At 42.2% G+C, this 17,261-nt stretch overlaps 1 protein-coding gene across 1 annotated transcript; it reads right to left on the minus strand.

Moving 5' to 3' along the window:
• Positions 1-521: 521 nt before the first annotated feature.
• On the minus strand, positions 522-1,703 carry LOC124267439. Its single transcript, XM_046702362.1, has 3 exons — positions 1,639-1,703; positions 1,104-1,374; positions 522-1,012 (listed from the first exon to the last, which is right to left on the minus strand). Exons 1-3 carry the CDS (start codon positions 1,659-1,661, stop codon positions 752-754), a joined length of 555 nt encoding a protein of 184 aa, XP_046558318.1. The 5' UTR covers positions 1,662-1,703; the 3' UTR covers positions 522-751.
• Positions 1,704-17,261: the final 15,558 nt, after the last annotated feature.

Below are 17,261 nucleotides of genomic sequence, written 5' to 3' on the forward strand. Positions count from 1 at the left end.
CTCTCGCGTCTCCCACCTGTCAATCAACTCCGGCAAAACTGTGGTTTATACGAGCACAGATCTCGGTTTGAAATGATCTAACTAATACTAGGATTATTTCAAGGGGTTAGGGTTTAGGGTTAGGGTTAGGGACCTAATCCAACATAGCAGGTACATGTCCGGTGTAATACGTGAGTACCATTTGTTGTTTTTCCTTTTTGCATTGTAATACTTTTTTTTCACACAAAAACGGGAAACCAAAAAAGTCGAAAGTACATTATGAAATGGGTTAATGTAGAAATTTTGGGCTAATGGAAATTGGCCTGGAATTTGCACTCAAGCCTCTTTCACACGCAACATAAATTTTGTAAAGTAATGATTCGAAGGCTAACTCACCCTCGAGCCGTCACTACACATGCTCATGTCTCCCTCGTTCCTTAGTGCGATCCACATTATCCTTACAGTGTTCCCTACATCACTTTTCTGTCACAAAATCACCGATTTATATAAAAGCGCGTCATTCATGCATGCACCGTGAACAGTGTTCACGAAATAGTTTGTAGTCCTGCAGGACATGGGTCCTGTGACTCTCAGAAATCTGTCTGACCCACTGAAAATTCACAGGACCCAAATTAAATACACAACAACAATATCTGAGCGCAGTAAATGGTAAATATTAGCAACAAAATTAAAAGATAACCTCCCTCCATAACAATACACTTTAGTGCACATTAAATTTACAATGTACTGTTTCATTTATCAAATGGCAATCTCAATAATAGTTCATGATTTTAGCAAATGTCTGTTCTTCATCCACGAAATCCGAACAGTAATCGCTGTCTTCATCGGGATCGATGGCTTTGTTGAAGACGGCGATCTCCTCTTCAATGTCTGACTCTTCTTCCTCCTCCTGCTCCTCAGCATCTTCCACATCTTTCTCCTCCACTACACAGATGACTTCAGATGTCTTGACAGCTGATTGGTTGTGCTTGCCTCTGTTATAGTTAAGAGACCTAGCCCGTGTAGGTGTTACCTGAATTTAGATGAGCATTCAGTCAACCCAAACATGAACTCAAATACAGTACCTGACAAAAATGTTGACAAATTCAACAAGATATACGTACCAACCACCTGTCAATGGCCTTCTCAGGATCAAAGTCTGTAATTGATGGGGCTTGTAGCTTCACAGTCATCAGAGTGTTGAGTGTCGATGATCTCATCCTACATCTCCTGCTGGTCTTGATCAGCTTCATCTGCGAGAAGGAAGTCTCACATGAAACTGATGTTGGTGGAAGACTGTGCAGCAGGTCCATCAAGACCAGGAGTTCAGGAAACTGCTCTGCATGCTGTCGGTGAATATCAGCCCACTTCTGATGTGGGAGGTTTGATCCAAATCTAAAACAAATGTAATGGAATACGACGACCACAATCTTAAGATTAAAGTCACTTTCAAACCAGCCTTATTATGTTGTACTTCATTCTATATGTCTTTATCAGTATTTTAAGGTATCAATTCAAATGACAATATGCTTTTCCTAAACTCTCTTTTGAGTACACAATATAGCTGACAGTTAGACACCCAGTATGCTTACAAAATGTTTCCATAAACTTTCGGAGAAGAGGAATTGCTTACGTTCAACATATGTTAAATATACTTACCTTTTGTAAAGTATTTTCTTCATCAGTCTCTATTCTTGATCAACAACGTCCTTTGTTATTCCTGCATTGGTTAGAGTGTTGCTGAATTGCCGGAATATGACACAGATATCACTGTCACAAAACTCTGAAATTGATCATTTTCATTTAAAATTTGATGTGTTTCATAAGATAGATAATTACTTTTTAAGTTTGATTTGATAATTTGCGGCGGGGGATTATGTCACCTTAGTGCCAATGCTTGTTGTGAGTAAATTCCATTATCAAATTTATCTTGCCTTGCGAATCTTCAACAGATGGCCATGACCGCAGACAAGCAATCTTTGTGGCAGCAAATATATCCGCTGATTCAGAGAGCTGCATGGCGAACCTCTCCTCTACGGCCTTCATAGTCTTGTCTACTAAATCAGACTTGTAGGTCATGGCTGGATAGCTACCTTTCAACTTCACATCCTGATAACTTCCTTGTTCCAAAACTTTGTGAAGATCCTATTGCACTGGCTGAAATGCAAACATAATGAATCATGATACAGATGCCTTATGATTGAACTGTACAAAGAAAATTTTACTTAATATCCTTTAATTTCTCTGTGTAATTGACAGAATAAAAACAGCTTAATATATAGATAGAAATAATCAAATTGGGCCACTAAAGTAATTCAGCAGGTTATATGTTATGAACAAATTATAAAAGTGCCTTTCTTTGCAATCTTGAAGCATCTCCGTAGTAGCCTCAGTCCAAAGTAGGACATCAGAGAGAGAGTAGCATTGTTCCTCTGTAGTTGCAGTGAGAGTTTCTGGAGGGGCACAAGGAGATTCTGAAAAATGTAATGTTAATTAATGCACCCAATGATTTAACGATTTCTTGAAATATTAACTTTTTATGCAGTTTGATGTATTGTGGAAATGCAATGTTTCACAATTATTTGAATAAAAACATATTTAAAACAAAATCATACCTGAAGGAAGAGCATGAAAGCTACCAGATGTCTGTCCAGGACCGTCTTCGCTAAGCCTTCAGCCTTAGCATTGCCGTGACTAGCTGTTGACAGGTGGGCCTCCAATGCAGGATATGACCGGAAAAATGCAGTCAAGCCACGTGAGAGGTGGGACAGCCATCTGGTACCAGTCACTCTAGGAGGAAGAAGTCCATTAAAACCTAAGGACTTCTTGATGTGGACAAGTCCTGTCTTCTGCTTTGGTTTCAGGTAGAATTATTGAAGACCTATGAGTAAAGTCATGCACTTATCATAGAGTGCTGTCTTCCTGAACACATCCCAGAAGGCCAACTCGAGTCGGTGGCATAGGCAGTGAACAGAAACCATCTCTGGAAAGTCCTCTTTTAGACGTGTTGCCAGACCTGTTTTGGAACCAATCATGTTCGATGCACCATCACTTCCCATTCCAACTAGCTTATCTGAAATACACATTGTGTACAAATGATTGCTTGAAAACTATATAGGCATCACTTGGAGCAAGGTTATTGTTATATGTAACTACTAAATTGTCTATCAAATTTGAAACTGAAAAGGTACAAACAAAGTGAAGCTAAAAATATTCCAAAAAGTTCCATAACATTTGAGAATATATTTTGGAAAGTTGTAATTTGACATCCCTCTCAATAGCTTAATTATATCTTTCAACATTGAGTCCATTTTCTGTTACTGGTTATATCCACAGTGGTCTCTTATTTTATTCAGTCGAATATAATTGTATGCATGTTAGGTGAAAATAATTATTATTTTCAGGGATATAAAAAAAAAGATGTAATATGGTATTATGTGCTGTTGGGATACAGTTCATTAAGATGATAGCTTTTAATTACCTTTTGCAAAGCTGTGTAGGCCAGTAGACTCCAAGATGTTTGTGACATAAAAGTACAAATCCGATGAACATGTGCTTCTTGGACTTCCTATATTGAGAAAATTCTCTGTGACAACACCTTTGTGACATGATCTGACATACATGGACTCTTGTTCATCGCCACTTATGTCTGTGCTCCCATCCATTATGAAGGAAAAAAAAGGTGCATGTTCCAAGTTGTTAATGACTTCATCATGTTGTGTAGCAGCTATAGCATGAATAAAATTCAAAGCTGCCCTATCATTAAGGTATGTGTCTCCAACTTCTAGAGATTTAACTTTGTCCAGTTCACACAACCATTTGAAATCCGAAAGGGGTCTATTTTTTACTGCAACTGCATGTGCATTTCTAAATAGAAAAGTCATATTTGTTTTGTCAGCACTTTTTAATTTCTGTAGAGCTCTCCCAGCCTTTGAAAACGCTATTTCATCACTGGAACTAGTCTCGGCTTTGAATAATTCAAATGAAGGAATGTGAATTCTACTCAGTTCGTGATCGTCACAGCCGATTTCTTGAAGTTTCTTACCCAGAAATAAAATTCTGATCAGAACTAGGCCTAGCTGAATTCTTGCTTGCATTATAGTTAACACAAATGTCGCAAGTCATTTTACCATCGGCGAATGTCAGCCAACTTCTCCCGTTTTGCCATGACGGATTGAACGAACGGTCCGGTCGTTCATAATTAGACCGTTTCTCTCATGATTTAAGTTCATCTGTAGGTAGACGCTTCTTTGCAGGGGCCTTTGAAGGCCTAGCACCATCATAATATTTGAGGAAATTCAACATGTCCCTTCTATTTATGTCATGACACGTCGTGAATCGCAAAGTTACGGAAAACCGGCCATTCTTGTTGTCACAGTATCTAACCTAAACTTTCCGTATCGTGGAATCTGATTGGTTGTTGAAAAGAAGCTGTCATGAAAACAGCCAATCAGATTGCACGATACATTAAATAGTACATAACCTTGCTAGCTGACCTTGATCGATCGATAAAAATAGCATCAAACGTGTTCCACTTAATATTCCATGAAAAACAACAAAAGCCGTCATGTTTTATTTTATTTATTGATGAAAACATATTAATGCAGGACCTTCATTGATGTAATATCCTGTTGGACACAAGGACCGACAGTTCTACAATATGCATCGGACCATCGTAACTTCCATCGGAAATGTCCGACGGACCTATGCTTTTCGTGAACACTGCGTGAAATCTACGTCTGAAACCTGACGTCAACAACCCTTTTCAGTTTGAGGCATATCGGCTCATTCCACGCCACACGTTAATTTGTAGATTACGGAATGGGACGAGTGTGCCAAATGGCATCGGATCCATTCGGCAATTGTCCGTAGAATAAAATCACGAGACACCAAGTCTACCCGTAGCATTCGTAATTGTCCGTGACCTATTCGACTCTCCGTTCATTTCCGTGACGTCACAGGAATGACTCGATACATTTGCACATTGTGCAACAGTGTGGACGTAGCTCAGACGGGTTCGCGTCCGACGGCTTCTCACAAACTGGTTGCTTGTCTTAATGACACGTCACCTACGGCAGAGATCGTCCTCACGAGAAGTTGTGGTGCTGTATTCTAAAGGTGCTCCCGAATAGGCAAAACCTAAACTTCATAAAGGATGCTATATATCGGGCATTCCTTGCGACATTCCAAGCAAACACAGAAGCCGAAATGTCAACTTTGGACTGAGACCGAGAGAGTTGCATTCCGGACGCGACGTTAGTTGCAGGTGAGTTTTAAGATGTAGTTGTTTTGGAGCAACATAAACACTCCAGTAGCTAGCTATATAAAGCAATAGTTGATGTAAAAGTACGTCATAATTTGCGCTCATGTCCTATTTTCGATCAGGGATATATTTTCACAGCCACTGTAACTGTTATTCAGTAGAACCAGTCATCTATTTCCCTAGGCGTGTGTGTTGTGGTGTGTGTGTAAGTGTGTTTGTGGAGGAAATTGGGATGGGGGTGGGCATGGAAAAAATAGAAATTGCAACATATGGGTGCAGTGGTGAGAGAGAGCACATAATTATTAAAAAATAATTAAAAATAAGTCATATGAGATAATTATCCACCAGGGACTGGTCCCCAACTATGTTTATATGGTATGTGAATTGAGGGAGGGGGTGGATGGAGTGTTAGGGCATGATTAAAATGTTGACTCTCACTCTTTCTCTCTTAAGGCAATGTACAATAAATAAAATGAAAATGACTGCTCTGTACAGGCATAAAACTAAGGTATTTATGGACCCCTTGTAAAAACATCCTGGCAGCTGTATATATAGGTAACTTTTAACCCACTTTCAAAAATGGGAAATCAGGGAAATATGTTCATTCAGATAATGGATTTGTTTGTTTTGGCAAATGTAAAAATGCTACTTTAATGCTATTTTTAGGATGTGCATGGCAGCATTTCACATCAATGAAAACAGCCTAAATGCCCTAGCAGTGACCAAGACTGGAGAACCCAAGTGGGCAATCAGCTTCCCCAAAGCCTAAACCAAGAGGCCAAGCCAGTGATCAAGAGACCAACATGTGGTAAATACAATTCAGACAATCAATAATTTTTGCCTCCTTGCTCCTTTTGTTGAACTGGTACACTGTTCCTATTACTGTATGTTTTTTTCCCTAACTAATGAGTCAACACTAAGTCTTGTTTGCAAAGACACTGGTTTTTAATCCTCATATATATTTTGCCTCTCAGCATTTGTTAAGACAAAAGTACTTACTTTATTAGTGCAGATTTCAAAGAAAATTATTATTATGATTGCCAAAACAAAATATACTGAAGTTGTGTTTCAAAATGTCTCTAATTCAATGTCAAATTTATTCACAGAGTATCTGGAATTCCTCCTCAGGGCCATTCTCGAGAGAAGAAACATGTTTCCTTCCGACATCCTTGCAGGACACAACAGGCCTATTTTTCCAGGATATTCTGCCAGACACTTTCATTTATAACTAGTAAACAGGAACTGGTGAATTCACTGACATCAAGATATAAAATGAAATCATGCAGTTGTGCCTAGGATGTGAACTGAAACCAGTTGTGCCTGATGTCTTAAGGTCTATTGTATTCCGGTTTGAATCCTGGGACTTGTTCAGATGGTAAATGTTTCCAAATTGCAGTCACCACTGTGCCACATGGTGTTATTGGAGAGCAATCTTGTTTTCTTAGGCTTTTACCAGTCCATCCAGTTAATTTACACGCAAGCCCATGCCTTCATGATGTTGGTGTACACACTGTATTCATTATTTTGACATAAACAGTTTAAAGTATGCAAATAAACTATTTGCTTTTATTTCTGTGTGCTGGTTTCTTGATTTGATCGCTGGTCTTTCTTTAGGACTGATCACACTTTACACATTACTACTAGAACACAATGACGAATTTTCACTAGCTGACAGTTAAAGAGAACGATAAGGATTTGTCAGTATTTATTGCATCTATATTTCTTTATTATATCTATTATCAGCTGTTAAGGAGGTTACTGTACAGATCTTTATCATTTTACATTTTATGTATATTTTGCAGATTTATATGACAAGTATCACGACATATGACATATGCTTTACATGTGCATGGAAATTGAACATGTAATAAAACTGATCCTTGATGCACCGATACACCGACTTCTCCTAAAACATACACTAACGAATTTAGGGTACTTCTCTACCATACAGTAGTGAGATCGAACTTATCGACTTCCGTAACGGTACGTATTTCATAGAAAAGATTATCACCATACTAAAACCTTTACGGATAAATTTAATCAGAAGACGCATTTTATGAAATAAAGCTGAAAGTTACTTAATAACCTTCATAAAATCATGAACCTCGAAAGTAACTATTTCAGTGTTTACCTTCCCGATGGATACCGGAAGACAGGCTCAACACATTGATCGAACATTGTTGTTATCGTGACTGCAAATTTCACTGTGACTGCTGAAAAATTAATTCAGTATCTAATCAGTTTTCCGTGAACATGTGATAGGCAAGTGACTTGCATACCAGTCTGCGGTAGGTCGATTCAAAACGTAGTCGGGATCGGGATCGTCCCACGGCTGTATGTTGTCAACTGGTGGAATCGTCGTTAATATTCATGTCGGTCTTGCCGCTAGAAATACTTTCAAATTGAAAAGGTTGCATGTATGTGATATTATCTGTATCTAATATGCCATCCAAATCCAGGTTTGACTTCGTGGATTGATTTATTTGCTAAACTAGAAGCAGACCTCAGAAAGCGAACAAGCTCGGTACCACTGTATTTTCCGTGTTCTGATGTAGCGACTCTCGGGTATGACGTCACGCGACCACGTGACTGCCTACCTCATTATCTTGCGAATAGGCGAAATATTTTTGAGGGACGTTCGTTTTAGATTCACAACAGAAGCTGTATAATGAAATATTACTGTTTATAACTGTATTTTTTGTATATTATATGTATCTAGGTGTTCATTAAGATCGAATATAAACAATGTGTAGTGACCTTTTTAAAAATCCTTTAACCTGCAACTGCTGAGTACAAGACAGTCTGGAGAAGCAAATGTTGCCCGCTACGAGCTTGGCCTGGATACTTACTCGAGTGTATTTTCACCATCTATACAATTATAAAACACTATCCATAAGTCGTTCGACATCTGGTGGACAATTGAACTTTACAGTGCTATCAGTACATACACCGTGGGGTAATGGTTCGTTAGGCATGGTTAGGAATTAAGATATATATTTCATTCCCATCCATTAAATAATAATAATTAAACAAATATTATTAAAAAGGAGTTCCTATCATGTCACATATATGAGCTTAAGTTTATGTCTGTTATTTGTAATAAAATACTACTGTTAAACAAATTGATGATTTTGAAAGCGTATCACGTCTGACTTTCTAAACGTCTATTAAATTGACAGGTTAATTGCCGTTTCTGTTGTCAGCCATGTTTTGGGCAAGTTAATTAAGTATGTGTTTATATTGATTTCTCAGTCATGACGACCAAGCATGTATGTCTTAACAGTGTAATAATCTCTTACTAGACGCCATTGTACCAAGTGCCGGAGCCCACGGTATGACGACGAGTTGTGTTATTCACGGTGCTGTCACCATCAACCTCAAGTCTCTGGATGTCTGTAATCTGAACAGTCCCTTCAACCAATACATTCACATGGGATCACTGTGTCCAAGTACTACTGCGTGTTTTTCTCTAGCATTAACTGTTTTCCTGCTGCTTGCATCCCACCCAGTGACTGCTGGACAATGTTGGCTTGAACATTCCGTCACTTACAGGACCATTGGCGTTAAACTGTGCCCAGATAAAGGTATCGAGAATGGCTTAGCTTTTAATTTCAAGTACAGTTATGAAGCTTTATTGTGTAATCCAACAAATGATGAATTAATGAAGATTATGGAGAGGGGAGTGCACGCTGTTCTTCCTAATACTAACTCCTATGTAAGTATCCATGAATGTTACACTGGTGTACGTTAGCTCTCTTTGATTTCAAGATTACGGACAAGCAAGTTTGCTGCGCCCTTGAACTATTTAGTTTCCACAGTAAACATCATAACTTTGTTGACGATTGTGTTCTGCTGGACAGAAATGAGTGCCAACCCAACGATGTGTCATATCGAATCGACAGTCACGGTGGTTCAACCCGCCCATCTACCTATACGTGTATCGGCGGATGCAACTTATGAGGGGAATCATCAGACCACGTTGCAGTGCATAGCTAAATTGTTAGTGTTTGAGCATGCAATGTTGGTTGATGGGTGGGTTCTAGAAACAAGAATACAATCAAATAAAACACTTAGAATACTTACAAATCCATATTTACAGATGGATCCATGATGGTGGCACTGTTGCTAGTGATACTGGCATTGGATCCAGAGCAATTTCTTCAAGATTACCCAAACAACAGTTGCATTATATTATTCTGCTCTTAAATATATCAATAAACAGTTGAACTATTAACAATACATAATATTTTCAGATTCCCATTTGTTCTCGCAAACCACTGAAAATATGTCAAATAAGCATCCACTATTAATAGAAATATTTGAATAACAAAACTGATCTCGCTATTGGACGTCGGCTTCTGCTGGTTACCCAGCCATGTTGGAATCACAGGTAACACAATGGTCGATACTGCTGCTAAGCATTCAACAAATCTGTGACACCACCTCTGATACTTTCCAGTGACAACAAACCTGTTATTAGAAGCTATATCCCAAATCTAATGTAAAAGAAGTGAGGCACCCAAGAAGGCATCAATACATTACATGCAATAAAACCCTGTATTGGCCAAAACCAAGGAAATGTATTAAACGTGTTGAAGTGTACATAAATCCATTGAGCTTGAACATAAATGAACGAAATTCGACACACGGATGAACATATGTATTGTTGTCAATGTCAGCATTAATCAGCTCACTCACTGTACATGTGTCGACACAAGGGGGCGTTCAGGTCAGCACCTGATGACACCACCCCTTGCAGCTCGACACCGCCTTGGAAGGGATTGCACAAGTCGTCGGATTTTTGCTTGGAAAATTCTTGGCCATTCCTCCTGCAACGCGTTAGCAAGTTCTGCAAGTGTTTGAGGACGATGGTGACGCGTTGATCAAGTTCGTCTCATAGATGCTCGATCGGGTTCAGATCAGACGATTTGGAAGGCCAGGGAAGGACACTGACATTTACATATATAGGCACCTGTTACACAAGCTGGGGCGGTGGGGAAGCCTAGTGGTTAAAGCGTTGGCTCGTCACGCCAAAGACCCCGGTTCGAATCCCCACATGGGTACAATGTGTGAAGCCCATTTCTGGTGTCCCCCGCCGTGATGTTGCTGGAATATTGCTAAAAAGCGGCGTAAAACCAAACTCAGTCAGTCAGTCAGTGTTACACGAGCTGAGTGGAGTCGAAACTTGTCGTGTTGAAACAGCTCCGTCTGGAGGTTAAAAAGTGGAAGGAGGTGAGGTCGCAGGAATTGGTCGATGTCACGATTTGCTGTATGCCTTGCCACATACTCTGATCTATACGTGTAGGACATGGCACCCCACCCCATGACGCTTTCTCCAATAAATTTATCCAACGAGACACGTTGTCTCCCACCCCGCTGTTGCAGGAGGACACGTGATTCATCGCTGAAACAAACGCGTCGCCAGTTCCCAAGGCTCCACGCATGTACCATGTTGCACCATTGGACTCGTCGTTGTCGGTGTAGTTGTGGAAGGACAGGGCCAACGTTTGGTCGAAATGCTCGAATTCCCGTTTCTCTCAGACGATTTCTGATGGTTTGGTCGGAAATTCTTCGAATACCAGGCACCTGTCCCGCAGTGTCCGTTGCTGTAGCATATCAGTGACGTAGGTAAAACACCCGGATGAATCGGTCCTGAGCAGGAGTGGTCACTCTTGGTCTTCCACTTCTTGGACGATCTTGGATCGAATTGAAGCGGGTATATCGGTGCCATAACCGAGATATAGTGCTGTGGTGGACGTTAAAGCATCTAATGTTGGCATTTTTTTTTCTTCGTTTACGTCGTAAATTTTGTAATCAAATGATAAATTTGGTTTGGCCTTTTATAGTCGATGTCTCTGTTCAAGTTTTCCGACACATTGCACGTGCATTACGTGGAACCTTTTTGCATGCACTTTTCATATATCGGTTACAAAAACAATTCGACAAACGTTTACATTTTGTAATTACAAACACATTTTGGGATGTGTTTGTGCATAATACACAACTACCACGACAAGATTAACGGGATTCAAACATAGGAATTGTCTAAACGATGACTGCTGTCAAAATATATCGAAATGAACTGCTGGAAAGTACGAAGCTCCTGAAGGGACATCCCCCATAAATATAATCTCGTTATAACGACTTTAAATCTCGTTATAACGACTTTCAAAACTCGTTATAACGACTTTTAAATGTGACAGTACCAGACACTAAGCTAAGTGTCCTTACATTTAATACATCACCAAAACCATTTAAACATTCCAAGGAAATTACTCAACCTTAAAAACAATATATAATATTTATGAACTCGCTATCAAATTTCAATATTTAGGTCTTCTGTAATAGAGCTAATCTATAAATGGCAGAAATATTTGAATATTTTGTCATTAATATGTAAGATTTAATAATTGGAGAACCATTAATACTTCATAGCAACTGTCGTTACACTGAAAAATATGTATAGAATTTGTGTAAAAAGTATGTAAAAAGACTAATAAACCAAAGAAGTGTTTCAAAACTATTTTGTCAAGTTTTAGCTCAATTCAGATTCATGTTACTAGCCACGTCCCCAGAGTGTGTTAATGAATGGTCCAGAAAACCTTCCTTGCCTTAATGTTTACAGATTCCCCCTCTGGTGTGTAGACGATACAGTCTGCCCAGAGAACAGGACCTGGTGTTCGTCCGCAAATTCCCAGGTTCCTATAACATGACCACGTTTCTGTTTATTGTCTGAAAACTTCACATATCACTGACTAAACTATTCTCTTGCTCTGGGGTGTCCCTTGTGTTTAAAACACCAAGATATTGAGTGTACCATCAAAGGACTACAATGCACTGGGGGTGGAGGGTGATGAATCCGGTGATTCTCTGTGCACCAATTAATCCAATCTATGACAATACTGTGGCATGCTCTCCGAAAAAACACCTGCGGCCTCGGTTCTATTCCAGACAAATAATACCCCTACTGGCGAAATAAGTTTTGTGTTGAGGCTTAAAATAGTTGCTATCTATGGCAGACTGTGTGTTCCATGTCCATTTAATCACATATACTTAGTTTATGTAATGATCATTTCATCATTCAGACCCTTTCAGAATGGGGGACCCAAGAAGATCCGGGTTAGAATTGGTCTTCAGCAACCCATACTTCTCGTCAGAGGCAACTAACGGGGTCAGATGGTCAGGCTTGGTTGACACTTGTCATCTTGTCAATAGATCGATACTTACACTGTTGATCACGGGATTGCCTGGCCCAGACGCGATTATATACAGATAGTATATCCGGTGTTTATAAATTTCTTAATGCAACTTTTCGTTTGAAGAATAAACAGAATTTATTATCCGTAAAACGTGCCATGTATTCATGTCCGTCCAACTTCAAAATAACTTTCAAGAACAACAAACAAACTGAATTGGCGTTGTCATCAAGTTTCTCACAGATTTGCTAAGAACTGTTTTTTCTGTACCATTTTGTCCTCATCTGTGTCTCCGTGACAGGGTAATCAGCAAAAAGTAACGTCGTACTGGCCACGAGCAAGATATCACCTGGGATATGCAGCGCTATGGAGTTCAGAAATATCCATGGCCACTGAAGTTTCAATGAACGTGTTTCTAAAACTAAAACGAGCGAGTGAGTGGGTTGGGTTTTACGCCGCTTTTAGCAATATTCCAGCAATATCACGGCGGGGGACACCAGAAATGGGTTTCACACATTGTACTCATGAGGGGAATCGAACTCGGGTCTTCGGCGTGACGAGCGAACGTTTTAACCACTAGGCTACCCAACCGCTCCTAAAAATAAAACGAAACCATATACAGACTATCACAATAACATGGGGGCCTAATGGTTAAAGCGATCGCTCGTCACGCCGAAGACCCGGGTTCGATTCCCCACATGGGTACAATGTGTGAAGCCCGTTACTGGTGTCCCCGCTATATGGTGGTGGTAGCAGGAGTTCCATCTAATCTCTCCGCCAAGGAATATACGGATATTTGAAATATATACGCAAAGGAAACATTCTTTGTTGATCTTCGTACACACTCGGAGTACTGTGAAATTCAATGAATTATGTTTACAGTGTGACTCTCGCCGTCTGAACTTCAGTTGTTCTGAGGCTCGGTCTGGGGAAGTACTTTGTGTCACAGGTAAGTGTCTTTCTCTTCCGATGTCTGTACTGAGGTACTTTAGGCAAGGAGCGGTGGGGTAGCCTAGTGGTTAAAGCGTTCGCTCATCACGCCGGATATCCGGGTTCGATTCCCACATGGGTACAATGTGTGAAGCCCATTTCAGATGTCCCCCGCCGTGATATTCTGGAATAGTGCTAAAAGTGGCGTAAAACCATACTCACTCACTTTAAGGCATGAGTTGAGAAACATGAGGGCCCTCAACAATGTTCTGTATCTGCTGGGGCAAGAGCCGGGGGGAAATCTAGTGTGTAGATAGACTTTGCCCTTGTCTACGTATGTTTCGTTTGCTTTCACTGTGTAGATCATAAAAGTTTTTGTGATTAATTGTTTGAACGGCATTCCAGAAGTTGGTGAGTCAGTATAATATAGTATGTTATACATGAAGTTGTATGCTTATTGCGATTCTGTCCTGAAGTGTGCCACTGTTGTACTTTCTTATACACACAACAAAGACACGCCGCAGTTGTAATGGTTGTATCAATTTACGATGATCAATCAGAGTCAGAGTGTTGGGTTGAGTCAAGGCAGTATATCAGGGTTTGGGTCGGGGTTGTATTCTCGGTCAGTCAGGGGTCTCTGTGTCGGGGTTGTATTCTCGGTCAGTCAGGGGTCTGTGTGTTGGGGCTGTATGCTCGGTCAGTCAGGGGTCTGTGTGTTGGGGTTGTATTCTCGGTCAGTCAGGGGTCTGTGTGTTGGAGCTGTATTCTCGGTCAGTCAGGGGTCTGTGTGTTGGGGTTGTATTCTCGGTCAGTCAGGGGTCTGTGTGTTGGGGTTGTATGCTCGGTCAGTCGGGGTCTGTGTGTCGGGGTTGTATGCTCGGTCAGTCAGGGGTCTGTGTGTCGGGGTTGTATGCTCGGTCAGTCAGGGATCTGTGTGTCGGGGTTGTATGCTCGGTCAGTCAGGGGTCTGTGTCTCGGGGTTGTATTCTCGGTCAGTCAGGGATCTGTGTGTCGGGGTTGTATGCTCGGTCAGTCAGGGGTCTGTGTCGGGGTTGTATGCTCGGTCAGTCAGGGATCTGTGTGTCGGGGTTGTATGCTCGGTCAGTCAGGGGTCTGTGTGTCGGGGTTGTATGCTCGGTCAGTCAGGGATCTGTGTGTCGGGGTTGTATGCTCGGTCAGTCAGGGATCTCTGTGTCGGGGTTGTATGCTCGGTCAGTCAGGGGTCTGTGTGTTGGGGTTGTATGCTCGGTCAGTCAGGGATCTGTATCGGGGCTGTATTCTCGGTCAGTCAGGGGTCTGTGTGTTGGGGTTGTATTCTCGGTCAGTCAGGGGTCTGTGTGTTTGGGCTGTATTCTCGATCAGTCAGGGGTCTGTGTGTTGGGGTTGTATGCTCGGTCAGTCAGGGATCTGTGTTGGGGCTGTATGCTGGGTCAGTCAGGGGTCTGTGTGTTGGGGTTGTATGCTCGGACAGTCAGGGATCTGTGTGTTCGGGTTGTATGCTCGGTCAGTCAGGGGTCTGTGTGTTGGGGTTGTATTCTCGGTCAGTCAGGGGTCTGAGTGTCGGGGTTGTATTCTCGGTCAGTCAGGGGTCTGTGTGTTGGGGCTGTATTCTCGGTCAGTCAGGGGTCTGTGTGTTGGGGTTGTATTCTCGGTCAGTCAGGGGTCTGTGTGTTGGGGCTGTATTCTCGGTCAGTCAGGGGTCTGAGTGTTGGGGTTGTATTCTCGGTCAGTCAGGGGTCTGTGTGTTGGGGCTGTATTCTCGGTCAGTCGGGGGTCTGTGTGTTGGGGTTGTATTCTCGGTCAGTCAGGGGTATGTGTGTTGGGGGTTGTATGCTCGGTCAGTCAGGGATCTGTGTGTTGGGGTTGTATGCTCGGTCAGTCAGGGATCTGTGTGTTGGGGTTGTATGCTCGGTCAGTCAGGGATCTGTGTGTTGGGGTTGTATGCTCGGTCAGTCAGGGATCTGTATCGGGGTTGTATGCTCGGGCAGTCAGGGATCTCTGTGTCGGGGTTGTATGCTCGGTCAGTCAGGTATCTGTGTTGGGGCTGTATGCTCGGTCAGTCAGGGATCTGTGTGTCGGGGTTGTATGCTCGGTCAGTCAGGGATCTGTATCGGGGCTGTATGCTCGGTCAGTCAGGGATCTGTGTTTGGGCTGTATGCTCGGTCAGTCAGGGGTCTGTGTGTTGGGGTTGTATGCTCGGACAGTCAGGGATCTGTGTGTTCGGGTTGAGTTAGGGCATCAGGGTTTGGGTCGGGGTTGTATGCTCGGTCAGTCAGGGGTCAAAGTCAAGGCTGGGGTTATCGGGGTCAAGGTCGGAGACAGGGTCAAGGTTGGGGTTATGAGGTCGGAGTCAAGTACAGTGTTAGAGTCAGGGTGAATGTTGTGGTTCGCGGTGGCGGTCATTGATTTGGACAGGGGGTGGAACTATGAGTCAGGGTCAGGGCTACTGAGATGTGTATTTTTTTTATCGTAAATTAGCATGTGAACAGAATGAAACTTTGTGTGACAGCAAACCAAACTACTTCACCACGAAGTAGCCTAAAACCCACTACTCCATCACCATCAACTACCAACCTGACAACCTCTGCACCAACTACTCCACAGCCAACTACCACACCTCCAGGTACCACACCACCGACTACCACACCACCAACTACTCCTCCTCCAACAACCCCACCAACAACAACCCCGCCATCGACTACCACACCTTCAACAACCACACCATCGACTACTACACCTTCAACAACCCCACCATCGACTACTACACCTTCAACAACCCCACCATCGACTACTACACCTTCAACAACCCCACCATCGACTACTACACCTTCAACAACCCCACCATCGACTACTACACCTTCAACAACCCCACCATCGACTACTACACCTTCAACAACCCCACCATCGACTACTAAACCTTCAACAACCACACCATCGACTACTAAACCTTCAACAACCACACCATCGACTACTACACCTTCAACAACCACACCATCGACTACTAAACCTTCAACAACCACACCATCGACTACTAAACCTTCAACAACCACACCATCGACTACTACACCTTCAACAACCACACCATCGACTACTACACCTTCAACAACCACACCATCAACTACTACACCTTCAACAACCACACCATCGACTACTAAACCTTCAACAACCACACCATCGACTACTACACCTTCAACAACCACACCATCGACAACCCCGCCACCTACAACCAAACCACTTCTAACTACCCCACTACCGACTACTACTCAATCAGCTACTCGACAGTCGACTGCTACAAAATGTAAAGCTCGACAGTCGACTGCTAAAAAATGTAAAGCTCGACAGCCTGATGCTGCCCTACGCGTGGCCAGTAAGAAGGGTGAACTGGCTCGGGTGAAGATCGTCTTGACTAACTGTCAAGTGAATATCAACAAGCGTGGAAAACACGGATACACACCATCATTACTGGCAGCTAAGAACAAACACACAAAGGTGTTGAGGTTACTGATTAAACATGGAGCCCGTGTCAGGAAGAAGGATAATAACGGATACAGCATACTTCACTGGTCATGCTTTTGGGGACTGAAGGCAATGACCTCTCAAGTTTAACCTCTCGCTGACTCATGTACAGATAGACTGCATAGAAAAGCTAGGGAGGACACCAGCGATGGTGGCAGCAGTGCAACGTCATAAACCACTAGTTGAACTGATTGTAGGCAAATGAGCATCTCTAACGATTACGGATAATAATGGCAACACAGTCCTGCATTGCGCGTGTGCTGGGGGGGATTTGGACACAGTTCAGTATGTCGCCTCACAAATGAAGGATCTTAACGCCAAGAACAACAAGAAGCAAACAGCAACAAAGTTGGCACTAGTGATGAAATACGATCCAA

The sequence above is a fragment of the Haliotis rubra genome, unplaced genomic scaffold, assembly GCF_003918875.1.
Source record: "Haliotis rubra isolate DU_JTF1 unplaced genomic scaffold, ASM391887v1 Scf131, whole genome shotgun sequence".
Taxonomy (NCBI): domain Eukaryota; kingdom Metazoa; phylum Mollusca; class Gastropoda; order Lepetellida; family Haliotidae; genus Haliotis; species Haliotis rubra.

Coding starts and splice junctions, on each gene's coding strand:
- LOC124267439 (XM_046702362.1), bottom strand. CDS start 1,661: ATGAAGAAAATACTTTACAAAAG. Junction 1,375..1,638: donor AAGAAAATACTTTACAAAAG/GTAAGTATATTT, acceptor CATTTGTTTTAG/ATTTGGATCAAACCTCCCAC. Junction 1,013..1,103: donor AGGCCATTGACAGGTGGTTG/GTACGTATATCT, acceptor ATCTAAATTCAG/GTAACACCTACACGGGCTAG.